General features: G+C 35.9%; 4 protein-coding genes across 4 annotated transcripts; 2 read left to right on the top strand and 2 right to left on the bottom strand.

The window, feature by feature from the left end:
• Window positions 1-463: 463 nt before the first annotated feature.
• rnaseh2b (ribonuclease H2, subunit B) lies at window positions 464-4,568 on the top strand. Its single transcript, XM_059499876.1, has 11 exons — window positions 464-643; window positions 889-960; window positions 1,087-1,194; window positions 1,321-1,397; window positions 1,481-1,595; window positions 1,697-1,761; window positions 1,856-1,958; window positions 2,038-2,119; window positions 3,775-3,820; window positions 4,096-4,173; window positions 4,403-4,568. Exons 1-11 carry the CDS (start codon window positions 580-582, stop codon window positions 4,511-4,513), a joined length of 921 nt encoding a protein of 306 aa, XP_059355859.1. The 5' UTR covers window positions 464-579; the 3' UTR covers window positions 4,514-4,568.
• Window positions 4,569-6,781: 2,213 nt separating this feature from the next.
• LOC132095651 (uncharacterized protein C13orf42-like) lies at window positions 6,782-10,379 on the bottom strand. The gene is made up of 5 exons (XM_059500785.1): window positions 10,239-10,379; window positions 8,419-8,562; window positions 8,167-8,177; window positions 7,812-7,948; window positions 6,782-7,608 (listed from the first exon to the last, which is right to left on the bottom strand). The coding sequence occupies exons 1-5, from the start codon at window positions 10,377-10,379 to the stop codon at window positions 7,358-7,360; spliced, it is 684 nt and encodes a 227-aa protein (XP_059356768.1). The 3' UTR covers window positions 6,782-7,357.
• A 3,192-nt stretch (window positions 10,380-13,571) lies between these two features.
• On the top strand, window positions 13,572-14,476 carry LOC132094699 (TLR adapter interacting with SLC15A4 on the lysosome-like). Its single transcript, XM_059499356.1, has one exon. The coding sequence runs from the start codon at window positions 13,622-13,624 to the stop codon at window positions 14,435-14,437; it is 816 nt and encodes a 271-aa protein (XP_059355339.1). The 5' UTR covers window positions 13,572-13,621; the 3' UTR covers window positions 14,438-14,476.
• Window positions 14,477-15,747: 1,271 nt separating this feature from the next.
• LOC132094698 (zinc-binding protein A33-like) lies at window positions 15,748-16,361 on the bottom strand. Its single transcript, XM_059499355.1, has 2 exons — window positions 16,131-16,361; window positions 15,748-16,046 (listed from the first exon to the last, which is right to left on the bottom strand). Exons 1-2 carry the CDS (start codon window positions 16,150-16,152, stop codon window positions 15,838-15,840), a joined length of 231 nt encoding a protein of 76 aa, XP_059355338.1. The 5' UTR covers window positions 16,153-16,361; the 3' UTR covers window positions 15,748-15,837.
• Between the last annotated feature and the right edge of the window lie 944 nt (window positions 16,362-17,305).

The following is a 17,305-nucleotide window of genomic DNA, read 5'->3' as shown; positions in this document are numbered from 1 at the left end:
TTTTTGTTTTGTCCCAGTTCTAACGGTGAACTTATGTTTATATATTACTGTAATTTAAGCAGGCGACCAACAGATTGCAAAGATAGTAAATATGCGACAGCCATATTTGTTTATGACTTTTAAATAAATATCATGCCACGCAAAGTAATTACGAAACAATACGAAGAATATTGCTAAATATCTTCCCAGCGGTACATTTAATGGTGGAAAAAATAAATGTGCTACTATGTCTTTAAGAAATGCTGGGAGATTGTACCATTTTGAGAAAGGGGTGGTTGGTGACGCGGTTTCAAATTAGGCGCTGTTCTCTTTTCACATTTATCATTTATTTTGGATAAGATTTTTTTATTTAGATATTATATAAAAAAAAGTAGTTATATAAGCCTAACCAGACTTGAAGTAGTATCAGAATAAAACGTCACTTCGAGTTTCAGCCCCTATCTGTACTGTGCACAAATATTTGCCGCCATTTCTCTGGAGGCAGAACCTCTGCTAAACAATGCTTGCGTCCTTACGTTATTATCATCATCATCAGACAACCGGTTTACACAGTTAAACTATTTAAGACAGTCCTTCAAAATGACTTCTAAAAAGAAACGCTCTGCGCACAGCGATAGCGACAACTGGGTTGTCATTGCTCCAGGTAAAGTTACCTTACATCTGAAGTTGATTGTGTTGCATGTTACACACGTTTTTTACAGAAACATTGTTACAGAGTCTTCATTGCTCAACTTATTTTATTGTGGCTTTGTAATAATGACACATGTTGCATTAGTAAGTATGCAAACTTTAGGTTCAGTATACTTTAAAGTTCACCTAAATCTCCATGCAATTCTGTTTTCTTTGAATAAATCTAATTTAAATATTATTTTAACCCTTCACTATTAGATTCAGTACTGGACACATGCAGGTCTGGAGAGGGTGATCCGTCCTTCATCAAACTAAAGAATCCTGCTACTGGTATTACTATATCAATTCAATTAACAGCAACTTGCAGTTTAGTATTATGTAGTGGTGATGTCTATCAGAGGTTTATCTAAATAAACTGCAGCTGACTGACAAATCTGCCTTTGTTTGTGAATGCAGGCAGTTCTTCACTGTACCTGTTTGGCTGTGGTGATGTCAGTGTTTATGAAGTAAAAGCCTTTTCTGAAGACTTTCGGTCTTGGTTCATTGGACAGATCGTACAAAGAGGTAAGTTTTTCTCACAGAACATGAACTATCCATTCGATGTGATTATGGATCATTGATGTATATGCTCAGTGTTTAGTAATCTGCTCATGACATCTAAATTGTTCACTTTTTCATCTGTGTCCTCAGATGGTAGATTGCTGTATGTGACTCCCGTTGATCCTTTATTTCTGCTGTTGCCGTACATTAGCAGTACTGCCACCGAGGTTAACAATTAATTAAAATACAAATATTATGGTAAAAGCCATTGAGATGAGCTTCATCTGTAATGACAGCACTCTTCCGGTAGGGAAAGTTCCAGCCGGCGAAGCAGATGATTATGGATGAGGATTACCCTGGATGCACAAGACTTCTGCATTGCAAACAGGGACTGGATTCCCTTCATCATGTGGCTGATGAAAAAGGTGTGTGTTTGAATCCGTAGGCACGTATGGGCCAAATTAGTTACAGACACAGTGTGATGTACAAATTTTGTGTTGAATGTAAATTGAATCCTCTTTTTCAGAGGCAGGCGGTTTAAAGTTTCACAGATATAACCAGGAGAAGACCTTGGAGTGGCTCAAGAAAAAGGTTTATAAAATGTTTAACTTGTATAAGAATGATAAATTATGTCAACTAGGAGTTTTTAAGTTGCATTTAAAAATATTTTAAAAATATCTTTCAGGTCCAGCGCACAGTAAAAACACTCAGAAAGAGCAACCTATCTGTGGGTGGAGGAGTGAAATCCAGCATGTTCGTCAGAGTGAAACATGAAGATGCTACTGAAGGTAAATGGATCAATAAATATGGTTGGATTATGTTTGTATGGATAACTCATTAATTTTAGTGTGTTTGTTATTCTTTTAGAGGACTACTTACGTTATGCACATGGTCTCATATCAGAGTACATCAGTGAAGACCTGAGCAAAGCTCTCCTCAAGCATCTGCAGTATGTGCACCTACACTGATCTAACACTGATCGTTCACATCACCTCACAAAGAGTGGTTGACTGATATATATTGCCAAGGCTAATATATCAGCTTATATTTGGAGTTTATTTTTTTTGTTTGTTTTATTTATAACAAACCTTAAAATATTTTTTATAAAAACATTAATGCCCTGGCCGTGTCAAATAGCTGGTTTTATATTTAATTTGATTACATTAATGTTATAAGTTGAGATTTACAAGAAATATTTGAACTGCTACTATGTAAACTGGATACTGCTGTAAAAAAGCACCTGATTTGTTTAAAGTATTTGAACTTTTGTTCATATAGCAGTACTTTTAAATGCATTATTGAATTTTGCGCATTACAATGCAATTAAGTGCAATTAAACATTTTAATCATTGCCCAGCACAAAAAAATTATTACAGCATTGCATTATTATTAGTAATAGAAAAGAAAAATATATGTATTTTCTTATCTACATCAGCATTTAGCAAATTCTAATTTTATTTAATGGAGTCTTTTTATATCTATTTTTTATATTTATATATTTTTTATATATTTAATTTCACTAAAATTACAAACTTTGTAAAATTTAGAGATCCTCTAAAAATGTGCATTTGTTGACTGCATAAACACACATTAATTGTTGGCCCATGCAAATTATTTATTTTATTTTAAATTATACAGTCAAGGCCAAAATTATTAAACACTAGTATTTTCACCAGCTAAAAAAATGGTTTTAAGTCAGTTATTTCCATCTTTTTCTGTAGTGTGTCAGTAGGAAATATATGTTTACATTTTCAAAGATTAATTTTGCCATTAATTGTAATAATCCAGTGAGAATTTTGTTTGAACAAGGAATGGCATGTAGAAACAGAACAAACTGAGACAGACTAAATCCAGAACTGTGACAAAGTCTCCAAGGTGCTTCAAGAAACCTACCTGCAAAGCTACCTGAAAAACAATGCGCAAGTGATTTATGTTGATTTAATTTAGTTAATAGAAGTTAACTGATAAAGGAAATCTGTTTATGACATTATGACAGTATCCTCATTTTACAGCATTTTTACACACTACTTTTAACAGTGCTGTAGCTTTTCAGGTAGGTTTCTTAAAGCATCTTGGATATGTTGCACCAGTTCTTCTGTACTGAGTCTGTCTCGGTTTCTTCAAGTTATTCCAGACAGACTGGATGATGATCAGATCTCTGTGTGGCGCACTGGCTGTTCCTTTTGCAAACAAAATTCTCACTGGATTATTACAATTAATGGCAAAATGAATGTTTTGGAAATGTAAACTGATATTTCCTACTGACACACTACAGCAAAAGATAGAAATAACCAAGTAAAATAGACTTAAAACCACTTTTTAGCCAGTGAAAATACTAGTGTTCTAATAATTTTAGCCTCCACTGAATAATTTGTAAATGTAATGTAAAATAAATATAAATTTTAATTTCAACAATTGTTATGCATGTATCTTTAAATTAAACTGTGTCTGTGGCATAATATTCAGTGGCTTTACATCAGCCTTGGCCACTCTGCTCACTTTTGCATTTGCCATAAAAAAAAAAAGTCCACAATCATTTGACCACCACTTTGAAACATGCAGGTCATATAGTTATGCTTTTTGTTTTGTCTCTTATGTTACAAGGTTGCCAGAGATATCCAGCCCTAAAGAGACAGAGCCGCCTTCTAAGGTACAGCTTTCTACTTGAACTACCAGTGTTTTGTTTCACTACTCGCATGTTACTGCCATGCTTGAATGTTAATAGTTGAGTTATGTCTGGTCTTGCTTCACTTCAATTTATGTCTTGTTAATCATTTGCTTTCTGACTCCTGTTTCTTCTTAAACTCAATCAGCTTGTCATTGTTTCATGCAGCATCAAACATGCTTTGTTTCTGAATGGTGTAGCAATTCAGTTAGATCTTTTGATGGTCTTTGTGTTTCTGACTGCTGTCTTGCATTCGATAGAAACGGAAACTGTCAGATAAACCAGTAGAGGCTGGGGAAGACTACACCAAGTTCAACAGTGCTGATTTTGCACGAAAAGTGAGTTAGAATTGCAAACACAGTGGTGATGGGATTGATGATACAAGCATTGAAAGAAATGGCATTACTACAGCTGAAGTGTCTTTTTCTCTGTCTATGCCTTAAAAATCTTTCAGCAGTTCATGCTTCAAATACTGTTGGTCGTAAATGCATTTTCCTGCTTAATTTGAGATACTGTGCTACAGTTTTGATAAATCTAATTTTTAAAATATGTGCTATGTTATCTCAGCCCTCAAAGAAGATGACTGCAGCTCAGAAGAGTCTTGCCAAAGTAGACAAAACTGGCATGAAGAGCTTGTCAGCATTCTTCAGCCCCAAAGTCAAACAAGAGAAGAACTGAATGAGTGTCTGTGTGAGTGTCAAAACATTTTGCTAATAAAGTTATTAGAAAATAATTTCTGTTCCGTTGTTTGATTTGTTTGCAACTCATTATGTGCTGTGCCTAATGCAAAGCTGTACTAAATTTTTTTTTTTTTTTTTAAATCACTTTTGGTGAATTCAATGCCTCCTTGTGGAATAAAAGTATTAATTTCTTAAAAAAAAAAAAAAAAGTAATTGACCCATAAATTTAAACACTAATATATATATTATACACATAGTCTTCGCTGGTCCATGATTTGAGATAGTTTCAGTGTGTAGTAGTAGTTAATTTCCCTTAACTTTATTCACTATTATTTGCTGATAGACGAAACCTGACATTTTTATACTCTGGATTCAAAAACATGCATCTAGTTCCTCTTTATAGGCTTTAATGCTTTAAAAAAACAATCTCACTAGTAGAAATACATCACTTGAAAAGTAACTGAAATAGTTAACACACAATCGAGCACTCTTTTGCTGCTTTGCTTACTTAATTGCAAATCATCATAGACATAAACATAAAAAAAGATTGTACAAACCTACCCACTTAGGCACCTAGTACCAGTTTGAGGGATTTAAATAAAGAAATGCTATAATAAGGATCCCTAAAGATTTACTGTATTAGATTAGACTTGACTTAAATGCAAAGTGGAGGTGTTAGTTTAGCATTTGGTTAATTAAAGGGATAAAATAAAAATTTGATGTTTATCTGCTTACCCCCAGGGATTCCAAGATGTAGGTGACTTTGTTTCTTCAGCAGAACACAAACAAAGATTTTTAACTCCAACCGTTGCAGTCTATCAGTCTTATAATGGAAATGAATGGCAATCACAGCTTTTGAGAGTAAAAAAAACCTACATAAAACCAAATTAAACCCTGTGGCTTGTGATGAAACATTGATGTTTAAAGACAAAATGATCAGTCTGTGCATGAAACTGAACAGTATTTATGTTGTTTTTTTTTTACCTTTGATTCACTGTAGTATCCAAACTTTCCAGAGTAAGTTGTTCTTCTTGCTTTATGGCAGACCGCAGACTTATAAGTCCCTTACTGCCACCTAGCTCTCAAATGGGTCATTGACACACTATCTATAATCTCAATTAGGAGTGTCAATAGCCGTGTTTCCACTGTCAGGCCAGTGCGAGCCAGGGCTTAAAACGGGAGGGGCGGGGCTAATAGCCTCGGGCCAGTAGCACCGAGGCCAGAATAGCGCAGCGTTTCCACTGTCGGTCCTTAAGCACTGCTGCACTTCAATAAAACACGACCTTTACATGCCTCTCAGGAACAACGTCACGAAACCCCATCATTTCAGCAACAAAGAGAAGTTATCAGAAAACTAAGAAATAAATCACTAGAACTAGCGCGATCACAAAACGAACATGATAAAAGCGGCCGTTTGTTTGCATGCTTTGTTAAATATTTAAATTCAAAAGCATCTATGTTTTACTATAGAGAATAAGAAGCTGACGTCTGATTTCTCCAAGTGGTTGCATTTATCATGTTTATTTTGGTAACGTTAATGTTTAGCGTGTCTTTTGCATCGCTTATCAATATTTCTGCCTTTTTTAGTGATTATAATCCACATCGGATCAAGTTATTTCAAACATTCGCTGATGACTGAAAGTTTTGAGCTCAAGTTATTTTAAAAAGATTTTAATGCTGGTGTTAAAGTTGTTATCTTTCTGAAATGATCTGCGGTGCTGACGATCTCCAGACGCGGAGAAACTCTGCCTTTGTTCATAACCACTCCTCTAGCCCCAGCTGGCCCACTTTGGCCCAAGGTTTTCGTCAGGCCAAAAAACCCGGGCCGTTGGCCCAGAGGAAGCCCCAACGAGGCACGATCAAGCACCGGAAGTGACAGTGAAAACGCAACTAGCCCTGGCACGCACTAGCATGCCCGGTTTAAGCTCGACAGTGGAAACGCAGCTAATGGTCCACTTGAGAGCTAGGTGGCAGTAATGCACTTATAAGTCTGCAATCTACTATAAAGCAAGAAGGAGAAGACGCCTCATGTGGAGGCTGAAGAAGTAGAAGATAGTTTGCGTAAACGCACTCAGTAAGGTTCAGTCATTGCAGTGAAAATCAGAGGTAAAAAACTATATATAAATATTGTTCTGTTTCTTTCACAGACCAATCATTTTGTGTCTTTACAAATCAATGTATCGTCACGAGCCGCTGGGTTTAATTTGGTTTTATTTATTTTTTATTTACTCTCAAAGCTGTGATTCCCATCCACTTACATTATATGACTGGCCGATTGTAACGGTTTGAGTTAAATTTCTTTTTTGTGTTCTACTGAAGAAACAAAGCCACCTACATTTTGGATGCCCTGGGGGTAAGCAGATAAACATCAAATTTAAATTTTTGGGTGAACTATCCCTTTAATGTTCGCCTATAACAATTAGGCAGTAAATAGCTATCTCCTTGACCTTTATGTGTTTAGCATCACTCATATGTCTGATCCCTGTCTAATTATCTGATTATTGTTCATCAGATAGGTCATCCTCAGATCTGTGTTACTGTTGTAAGGAAATTCCAGTTGCTCTGTCTGGAATCAGTGCACAGGGTTATTGTTCAGTGGTTACGCTCTATTAATGGCCTTAAGCATTTGCTATCGCAAGCTACCGAAAAAGAGATTCTGATCTGCTGTGTATAATTTATGAAGCTCTGGCAGTGAGTACACACTGACATGCGTCACAGAGGTCACATCTTCTGTGGTGTGTCAGATTATTCCTTATTCTTTCTTCCAGATCCAACTTCTTGATTGCACAGCTGTGAAGTTTTAGTTGTCCTCTGGGCACAACAAGTGGAACCGCTTAAGCAGCTAGTCTTTCTTCTTGAGCTTGGGTTTGAAGCGTAGAGTCTGAAAGGCACTCTCCACCACTTTTGGCAGGTGGATTGGGTTTCGTTGCAGACATCTCCTGGTGCCTGTGCTTCCCATGACCCCCTTCTGCTGGGCTGCCTGCCTGTGACTGATTTCTGAATTCTTGGGCTGCGACTCCGTCATGGAGATTCGACGAGGATCCCGAAGCACCCAGTTAGAGTGAAGGTCATGCTCACTGGTACTGGTTGCCACTGTAGAAACATTAAAATGGTAGTATGGAATGAAACAGACATAACGAACAATAAAAAAACGGAGGATTGAAACATGAAGGGGAAAAAACTAAATACTTCTAGTTGACCAATTTTTCTGTTACACGTGTGCAACATCCCACAATTGTATTTTCCATGCTGCCTTTAGAGTACACTAGAGATTAAGTAATAAGCTCCACACTTACCTATGAAGTCTACATCTGCATGTCCATTGTCCACATGTGGTTTTCGACTGGGCTCTGGGTCACAGCTTGCAATGACTGCATCAAAGAACTGGAGTGTGTCTTCTTCACTTGGGATAGGTGGAGCAGAAGGTCCAGGCCTTGAAATCGTTGAAATAAGATGATGGATACATTTTTATATACCAATTTTTTTGCTTTTTTTGTTTTGTTTTTGACTATATGACGATACATTTTATAGTTTAGAGTTGACAAGAAACGAAGTGTGAGAGAGATGGATAGGGTCCTCGAGCCAGGATTTGAACTCGGGAATCTTGTAATAAAATAACACTTAGACTAAACAAAACTAAAACTGTTTTACCTCTTAATATTCTTAATAAACACCTCACGACTAGATTATAAATAGGCTATCCATAAGAAACGAAATAATATGCAGAATAAGACTGAACCTCTATTTTCGTGAGTCATATATGTTTTTAACAGAATGCAGATATAAGTTAATGATTTCGGTTGATAGCAGACAAACTGGCATAACTTGCTTTACTTTGCCCAAACAATGTTCAACACTTCTTTCTATGTTTAAAGATGTAAGCCTTGTCCTGTTTCCTCTCACCTGTGCAGCTCTGTTTTGCGGGGTCCGGGGTGCGGGCTTCTTCTTGCGGAACGCGGTCTCGCTGTTCTTGAGGTCGCTGATGCTCTTGGTGTACTGCCGCCTGAGCGCGACCAGTTCCTGTAAGTACTCTAAGCAGTTCTGGTTCTGGGAGTAGCCATCAGTGTTGTGCCTGAACGCGTTCATTGAACGATAGTTCATGAACTCGTTCATATTTTGGGCGAACGTGAACTGAACGTGCTGTATTACTGCCTGATGAACGTTCCTGTGAACTCGTTCATTCTGGTGTCTGTGAACGGCACGCTCTCTCACGTTAACTTGGTTCAATAGGGTGCCAGATTACTATAGGGCCTTCCAGGCGAAAACCCGGCTAAAACAAACCGTAAACGGGTATTAGTATGTAGAGGAAAAACACCCAATCTGGCAACACCCGCCACCAGTGTCGCACAGCCGTCCGCCGCATGCGTGTCGTGTCATCAAAAAAAAAAAAACATCTTACGACAGCAGCATGTAGTTGCGAGGTAGTAGTGAACCTTTTAGGCAATCATTGTTTAAAAACAGGTTTTGCTAAATGGTGTTGATATTAAAGATAGGAAATGTAATAATATGTAATAATACATTTTTGTAATAATAATGTAATAATGTAATAATACATTTTTCAGATGCCTAATTCATTGCCCTGCAACACCTCGAAATAAATACTTTTGGAATGACCATTTTGAAAATATTAATTGGAGATTGATTTGGACTTATAATAACAAATATTGTATCAATAATAAAGTTTATGAAATATACTTTAAAATTATACATAAAATATATCCTACAAACCAGTTCCTAAAAAGATATAAAAATGACCTTCCTGAATCTTGTGCATTTTGCAAAAAGGATACTGAAACTATTTTGCATCTTTTCTTTGAATGTATCTATGTTAAATTATTTTGGATTGATGTGGAATTTTTATTTAATAGGTTAAGTGGATTTAAAATTCACATAGAGAAAAGATGTTATTTTTTATTATGACAAAAAGGATATAGAAAAGAGTTACATTTTTATGTTAAATCTTATTATATTACTTGGTAAGTTCTATATACACAAATGTAAATGGTCTGAAAGGATACCCAACATCTTCCATTTTAAGGCTGACATGAAAATTTACTTTGAAACATTGCAAGGACTTTCCAACCGAAAAGCAACCAGAACTATGGACATCTACAAAGATTTAAACTCCTCCTCTGTATTTTGATTATACAAGTAGGCTATACCTCTTTCTGTTTCTATTTTGTTTTATTTTTTTTCCCTTCCTTTTAAGTAATACATAATGAGTATTATATGTGAGTGTGAAATATTTGTTTATATTGTATTATTACATGTACAATGTTGGAAATAATAAAAAAAAAAAAAATAAAAAAAAAAAGACAGCAGCATATGATGTTTATGACAAGGTCGGTGAGAATGGGAGACAAAGCATTAAAGCAACAATGGGGAAATGCTGTCCTCTCAATGCTAATGTAAACCCTGGTTGGATAAGGATTCAAAATTGGATATGAAGATGAAATCTGACGCATAGCTTCATTGTTAAAACTGATAAAATAATTGCTGTCTGTGATTCTATATGGGCTGTGGCAATAATTTTGAAAAATAATAGCTCGCTGCAACTTATGGAAAAAAAGAACTATGAACTTGTTAATTTTTGGAACTGTGCACTTTAGTTCAAAATTTTGTAGTTTGAACTATGAACTGAACTAGTTCATTTTAAAATTTGTGAATTGAACTTTGAACTAGTTCATGTAGAAAGTGAACTTTCCCAACACTGGTAGCCATACCTGGTCCTCTCGGCTCTGGTAGTAGTACAGGGCCATGCTGACCTGAACACTCATGGCACTCACGCTCCGCTTCAGCGTGGAGTCCTGCGGCGCGCGACTGCTCTCCCCCACCACGAAAACTGCGTTGATTTTCTTAAACATCACAGTCGGTGTCTGGGTGCAGCAGTTTATTGGTTAAATATCTGGGCTTCAAACCCCACGAGGGTTCTATCACCATTGTGCTCTTTATCAAAACATTTTATACCATAAATCACTTGAAAATATTAAAAGACGTCATGCTGGTTTATTAACCTTTAAATATAAAATTACTTTTACTGGTGATAGTCAGCGTGCTCTGCTTCTTCATATCCCTCTCTCCATAACTTTATATCCTGAAGAAAGTCAGAGCCAAGACAGAGATTTGTTGGTCGATTTTGTCCATGGTGACGAAGTGCTGTTTTTGATCCAAACGCGTTAAGGACACATTGCAAACGATGACCATTTCTTACCGTATGAAAGAAGCCACGGAGACGGTGCGCTTGTAACGCTACACTAATAACATGAATAATTAACCAGCATTAGACATAGTAGGCCTAGGCTACACACATGTGCTGGCTATCACAGTTAGTCATGATGCACTTGTTACATAACATGCATTTTCGTATGCATAAACATTATTTAATCAGAATGTAGATGTGTATCCACAATTTCAGGATACTTCAGGTAAACCATAAATCACCCTGGATAATATATCTCCTATATAATAGCTATTATAACCTATTTTCTTTTCTTTCCAAACATATACTAGATAATAATTTAGAAAAAAAATATTTAATTTATTTATCCCCTATAAAGAATTAACTGTTTCTTTCATCTTTTGGAACTGCATTTAAATATTCTGAATAAACACTTTCTTTAGATATCTTTAAGAAACAAAATAAATTTATAATTCAAAATGTTATTTAACATTTATGCAACTAAATATATAGATAAAAGATGGAAAAGGAAAACTGCATTTGTGTTTAACCCACCATTAAGGGAGTTTATTCCTTGTGTGTACTGAAGGATCTATGGATCCTCAAATGCAAACTGTGAGTGTTGCTTCAGGATAGCAATCATTTACTCATACATAATTATGCAATCATTTATAAGATTCAGACATTTAAGTAATTTTTTAATTCAGACATTTAATAATTTTTCATTTGACTATTTACATTATTTAGTCATTTATCTCATTTATCATATAATTATTTATTTAATAACTATTTTATAATGTTTTATTTTATATTTCTTATTTTCTTTGCTTATAGTGTTTTCTGTAGTTGTTTAATCTTATGATTGTGGAGTTTCATGAAATGTGTGTTCAAGAATAAGTGATGAGATGGAATATCGCAAATGCAAGGTTTTGTGGGATGTTGCTGTGAAGTAGCTTTGCTGGTCAGATAAAGTCTGAGCACTGAAACGGAGAAAAAAAATAAAATAAATAAAGCAACAATAATAAAAATGACCTGAGACTCTCCGCAAGTTGTTGTACACCTTAAAACATTTTGACTTTGTGATCTGAATTCTAGTCTCAGTCTAAATAAGCACTAATTATTTTAACATTCTGAAAACAATGTTCTGCTTGTGCATATCTAGTTAAGTGCATACTGGGAGAACATTGCGAGAAATGTGCTTGTTCACTTGTTTGTTGGTTCATCAGGCAATCTTTCTATTTTATATAAGATAGACAGATCATCACATGAATAATGAATGTAGGTGATGCAGCATTTTGTCACCGTCCCTTTAGCCGATTAACCACCGCTACGTGGAACGGGGTTCAATCTACGTGTCTAGTATGGTTTGAGTTACATTGGTAAAATGGGGAAATGGGGATATGAAGACTTACTGTTACATAAGAATCCAAAAAGCTGCAGGTGCAGACATTGGTTTTAGGGGAAATATGTGGTCTGTAGAGACATTTTTCATTCTAATGAAACTGCAAAATATAACTGCTGCATGAAGTAGCGTGAGACAGTTTAAGAGAAAAATAATTACATATTACAAGGTGCCAATAAATACCCAGAGTAGGACCATGGTCCAGCACCTATTAGCACAGACAGTCCTTTAATTCACAACAGTAGCCTTTATGCTTTATGTACTTAAAGCTAATATACTTTCAGTTATGGAAATTACCAACGACCCCGTCTTACAAATACTGGAAGTCTGGGGGAAACACAGCAAAGGGAGTGGAATGTGCTTGTCCAAGGTGTGTGGAAATACTCTTAACCTGTTGATGGCTATAGCATATTACAAAAATTGCACAGCTCATTGAAGTCTATTGTAATGAATATAACAAGCTGGCATCATGAGAACAGGCATGCATAAATGCATATAAATGTGACTTCAAACTTACATGGAAGACAGAATCTCAACATACTTTCACTTCCTCCTTCAGTGGAGCATAAAATTGCGCAACTATAGCATAACTTTCACTTACAGTGAAATAAAAACCATTACAGCAGTGCATAGAAACTGAGTCAGAGAAAGAGAGAACAGGACAGATCCACTGCAGCTCAACAATAAAAAATTCTTCAGTAGAAAAAAGGTAGGCTTAGGAACCTTTATATATCTATCTATGATAATTCTCCTTTTGTCACCCATATTCTAGCTGGATTCTAGACTCGTTAGTTGGTCTGACGGTTTGAGTAATGACAATCACAGTAAATTTTGGAAGACGGTGATGCGAATATGTCCAAGATTCCTTTATATTGGGGTAATGTGAGGTGGACTGAGCTATGATATTATATTTTTATATGGGCCAGCCTTGAGATTCCATATGTGTAGTTTATCTTTTAATAAAGTTTATATATGTATGTGTATGTATGTATGTGTGTGTGTGTGTGTATATATATATATATAGTTTTCTATTATATAGTTTTTTATTGTCATTTATTTTTTTTAATATACACTTCATTAGAAATGTTGTCTATAATATTTTATTCTGAAAACAGTGTTCTGCTTGTGCATAGTTATCTAGTTATTTTAATATTTATTTAGACACTCCAGTCTTCAGTGACATATCATCATTCAGAAATCTTTTTAAAATGCTGATTTGATGCTGAAAAGACATTTCTTACTGCTTTTTTTTTTAATTTGGAAAACGTGATGCATTTTTTTTTCAGGATTCTAAAGAATAGCATTTATTTGAAATACCTGTTATTTAAATTTCTGTGATGTTCTAAATGTCTTTACTGTCACTTTTGATGAATATAATGCACCCTTGCTCAAAGTATTTTCTCCTTTCTTCATACAAAACAAACAAACTTGTAAATGCTTAAAAAGCTGAAATAAACTTTTGAATGCTAGGTCTATTGAGTTTAGACTCCTTTTTAAACCACTCATTGTGTTTTTGTGCACTGCAGATGTTGTGTGAAGGTAAGCTGTGGAGTTTGGTGTTTGAAGCTGATCCAGAGTGCGTAAATCCTCCTACGTGCTGCACGGTCAGGGCACAATCATCGTCTTCACCGAGTTACCTCCTCTCAGCACAAAGCCCTGACCACTCATCCCTAGAGGATACAACCCAGACCAGACAACCCCAAGGGGGAACCCATCCTTCCCCCACAGACCCTGCAGCAGGACGGCAACTCGCCATAGGTGTGGATGTCCCCAGGCATGCGCACGCCCCAGAAACAGAGGCATTTTTGGTGCCCTCAAGCTGCCACAGCATCTGCAAGCATTACAGTGATTTACACATTGCTGGTGGCCAGGTGCTGCCACTCAGCCCCAGCACATTGGAGATACAGGGCAATCTCATTCAAGACCCCAAGCCTGGGCCCTTCCTCCTGTCTGGGGATGTTCCCTCCCCCTCCCTCCTGCCTCCTCTGGTCCATGAGAACAGGAATTCGAGGTGCTGGAAGGAAGAAAGCGGGCGCGAGCGTCCCTCTCTTCTGCAATTCAGCCGGCCTTTCTCTAATTCACAGCTCAACAGCTACCTGGAACAGAAGCTTTTGGAGCTGTACAAGCAGTACCTGACCGAGGGACCTGCAGCAACCGTCATGGCCTATGAGCTTCTGCACACCAACCTGGACCAGATGACTCTCCAGCTGAGCCGTGAGCAGAACGTGGAGACGGCTAGGGCCAAAGACATGCTGCTCAGCTGCCTGCTGAGAGTCACCAGCAGTTACCAGTCCAGCGAGATCAGCACTCCTCTACTGCAGATCTCCATTGAGATAAGATGAGTTTGATAGTGGGAGGAGATGAAAAGACAGAGGAGGAAAAAAAAAAAAAACCTTGGAGATGGGCTTTCATGTGTAACATGTAATAGTTTAAAAACTAGCATGTTAATCAGTGATTATGGAAATTGTAAAGTAATAGTAATTCTAAGAATGCAAATTAAATACAATCTGTAATTCAAATGGTGTTGATTATTTGAGTTCCCACATTCATTAAAATTCTGGATAAATACATGAATAAAATAAACATAAAATAAGTTTTAAAAGGTTTTGTTGTTTTACCTAGAAAACAGTATGTAAAACAATATTATTTTATTATTATTTATGTATAATTATATTATTTATTTATCTTTTAAATAAGCTTTTGCATGTTCAGTTTTCATTTTTATTTCATGAACTTGTTATAATGATTAATTTTTTAACATTTCTAAATAGCCTTAATATATTTATTATTTCTGTTTTAGAAATTTAAGTACATGTTTTAATTTAAGAAAATATTTTAATTATCTGCCAGGGCAACATTTCAAAATTTCTCCCTTTTTTTTATACATATAAATGTTTATTGTAGCCTACTTCAGCTTAATTTACCAAAAGTGGTATTTAAGGTTTTTAATAGGTTTAGTTGTCAATAACAACACTGCTGTGAGAGCAATCTAATAAAAATCTGTAAATAGAATTCAATCACTGATCAAAAGGTTCCAAAAAACTATTGTTGTCATAATCTAATCAGACGTAAAAGTTGAATCGCATAACCTGAAAGGGACATATATCTTATACGCAATGTATGATTTGCTTCAAAAAAGACTTTAGATATATAATCTCAGTGGATAATGAAAGTCATTGGAGACTAGCAGCTGTCTGGTTACCAACATTCTTCAAAATATTTTCTTTTATGTAAACGGGTTTGTAATAATTTGTGGTTGAGAAAATTATGACAATTTTCATTTTGGGTTATTTATTCCTTTAAATATGTACATGCCTTTTAATATAGTCTCAACATTATGTCATCAATAAGCATGTTTTATTTCTTTATTTATTATATGTCTAAACATCAGCAGTCAAAGATTATTAAATGAAGACATATTTTAGGTCAAGATGAATAAAGATTTTTTTATACTGCGGAATTTACAGGTAAGATATGAAGAGGAGAAATGTCACAGCCAACACCGAAGGATGGAAATAATCTTTCAGTGAACCTGTGTGTGAAAGTGCATGCGAGTGTCAGTAAGAGGGTCAGAGAACGACAGCTTTCCATTGTCCCAGTCCAGCTGAACTCTGATCCAGTTTCTCTATCACTGGGAGGATAGCTAGTGGTTATGGTGGTTCATAATCGCTTCAGAAATGACCCACCAGCCAGAATCCTCTCCTTGAGAATATTTTATTCCTCCTCTGAGCAGATTCGCACATCACTCTGAGGAACCAGCCTGTGTTTCAACTTCAACATCCCAGCAGTAAGAGCCAGAGTCAAAGCCCTGTGAGCACAGAACACATGCGAACATGTCGAATTGCTCTGGATTCTCAGGAGTCTTTTCCTCATCACTGTATCTCCCACTGGTCAGATCCTCAGACAGGATGATATTACAGTGAGCAGTGTTAGGGTTAAAGGTCACAGGAGCTGAAGAGAGAGACACATAAACATGAAATAAAAAAAACAAATGACTCTTACGATGGAGATTAATTAATTGTGTGTTTTACCCACTGTAATCAACAGTTTTCAGCATCTTCTGTATCACAGTAAACTTCAGGTTGCTCAGGTGTTTTGGCACATTGATCAGAACTCCAGAAATGTCCTCTGGATCTGGCGCTTTACACTGAGACACTCAGGAAAAACACTCAGTAGTCAGTGATTAGGGTTAGAGTTCATAACAACAGAGGAGAAACCGTACAAACCTTTTCAAAGTGGCATCATACTTCTGTGAAAAAATATTGATTATAGAACAACGTAGCATTTGTCTCCAGTATATTGAATCTGCTGTACGTAAACGGACATGCCTCATGCTTGTAGGAATAAAGCATCTTCAGCTTTCATCTCCTTCTCTACAGCTCTGGTAGTGTCTGAAAGAGAGGAAATCTCTGTGTTCATTTTCTCAATATTCTCATTCACTGTCTGACTCTTCTGCTGCTCTTCCTTCCTTCTTTTAGTTATCCTTACTCTGACTCTTCAACACATGGAAACTGGTGAAGTTTCTTAAACTCCTCCTTAATCTGACCCTCTATGTGCTGGGCCTGAAACTAAAAAAGAAAAGAAAAGCATTTTAGACAATGGTAACACTAAAGTTTATCCACATTATTTTTAATGCAAGTGCATGCAGCCATTTATAACTTTAATGAGCACTTCCAGTTATTTTAGCTGTTCAAAAGCAGTTTATCATTCAAACTATTTTATGTGATATTAATTTATTATCGTAATCATAAACACATTAGTTTGAGGTGCAAATAAAACTTCAATTTAGGAGTCGGCAATATGGCTAAAATATCATATCAATTTTTTTTCATGTAGGATTTCGATCCACAATTTTATTACTTTTTTGTCAAGGTGTGTAATGTCAAAATGTCATGTCATTTTTTTGTTGGTTTGTAAGTCTATGTTTTTGCTAATTACTGAGCACAGTCAGAATGATTTCCCCATTTAAAAAAAATATACAATGTAACAAAATTCACAGGAAATGGCTTTTTAACTAAGGGTTAAAAAATAAGTTGAAAAGATATATAAACATTTTCACTTTACTGGAGTAACAGTTGAATTCTGACCTTCATATGTTTTGCTGTATTATGCAAAGTCTGTTGAAACTCCTCAGATGCTCTGATGGAGAATATATAAAATTCATTATAAAAATATAATTATATATTTTTATACATTATAAAAATCAAGTC

This window comes from Carassius carassius, chromosome 19 (genome assembly GCF_963082965.1).
Source record: "Carassius carassius chromosome 19, fCarCar2.1, whole genome shotgun sequence".
In the NCBI taxonomy this organism is placed as follows: domain Eukaryota; kingdom Metazoa; phylum Chordata; class Actinopteri; order Cypriniformes; family Cyprinidae; genus Carassius; species Carassius carassius.
This window is presented reverse-complemented; position numbering and strand designations above follow the sequence as displayed.

Coding starts and splice junctions, on each gene's coding strand:
- rnaseh2b (XM_059499876.1), top strand. CDS start 580: ATGACTTCTAAAAAGAAACGCTCTGCGCACAGCGATAGCGACAACTGG. Junction 3,821..4,095: donor AGACAGAGCCGCCTTCTAAG/GTACAGCTTTCT, acceptor TGCATTCGATAG/AAACGGAAACTGTCAGATAA. Junction 4,174..4,402: donor GTGCTGATTTTGCACGAAAA/GTGAGTTAGAAT, acceptor ATGTTATCTCAG/CCCTCAAAGAAGATGACTGC.
- LOC132095651 (XM_059500785.1), bottom strand. CDS start 10,379: ATGTTTAAGAAAATCAACGCAGTTTTCGTGGTGGGGGAGAGCAGTCGC. Junction 8,563..10,238: donor ACCAGAGCCGAGAGGACCAG/GTATGGCTACCA, acceptor GGCTACTCCCAG/AACCAGAACTGCTTAGAGTA. Junction 7,609..7,811: donor TGCAGATGTAGACTTCATAG/GTAAGTGTGGAG, acceptor ATGTTTCTACAG/TGGCAACCAGTACCAGTGAG.
- LOC132094699 (XM_059499356.1), top strand. CDS start 13,622: ATGTTGTGTGAAGGTAAGCTGTGGAGTTTGGTGTTTGAAGCTGATCCA.
- LOC132094698 (XM_059499355.1), bottom strand. CDS start 16,152: ATGCTGAAAACTGTTGATTACA. Junction 16,047..16,130: donor GCTGAAAACTGTTGATTACA/GTGGGTAAAACA, acceptor CTCTCTCTTCAG/CTCCTGTGACCTTTAACCCT.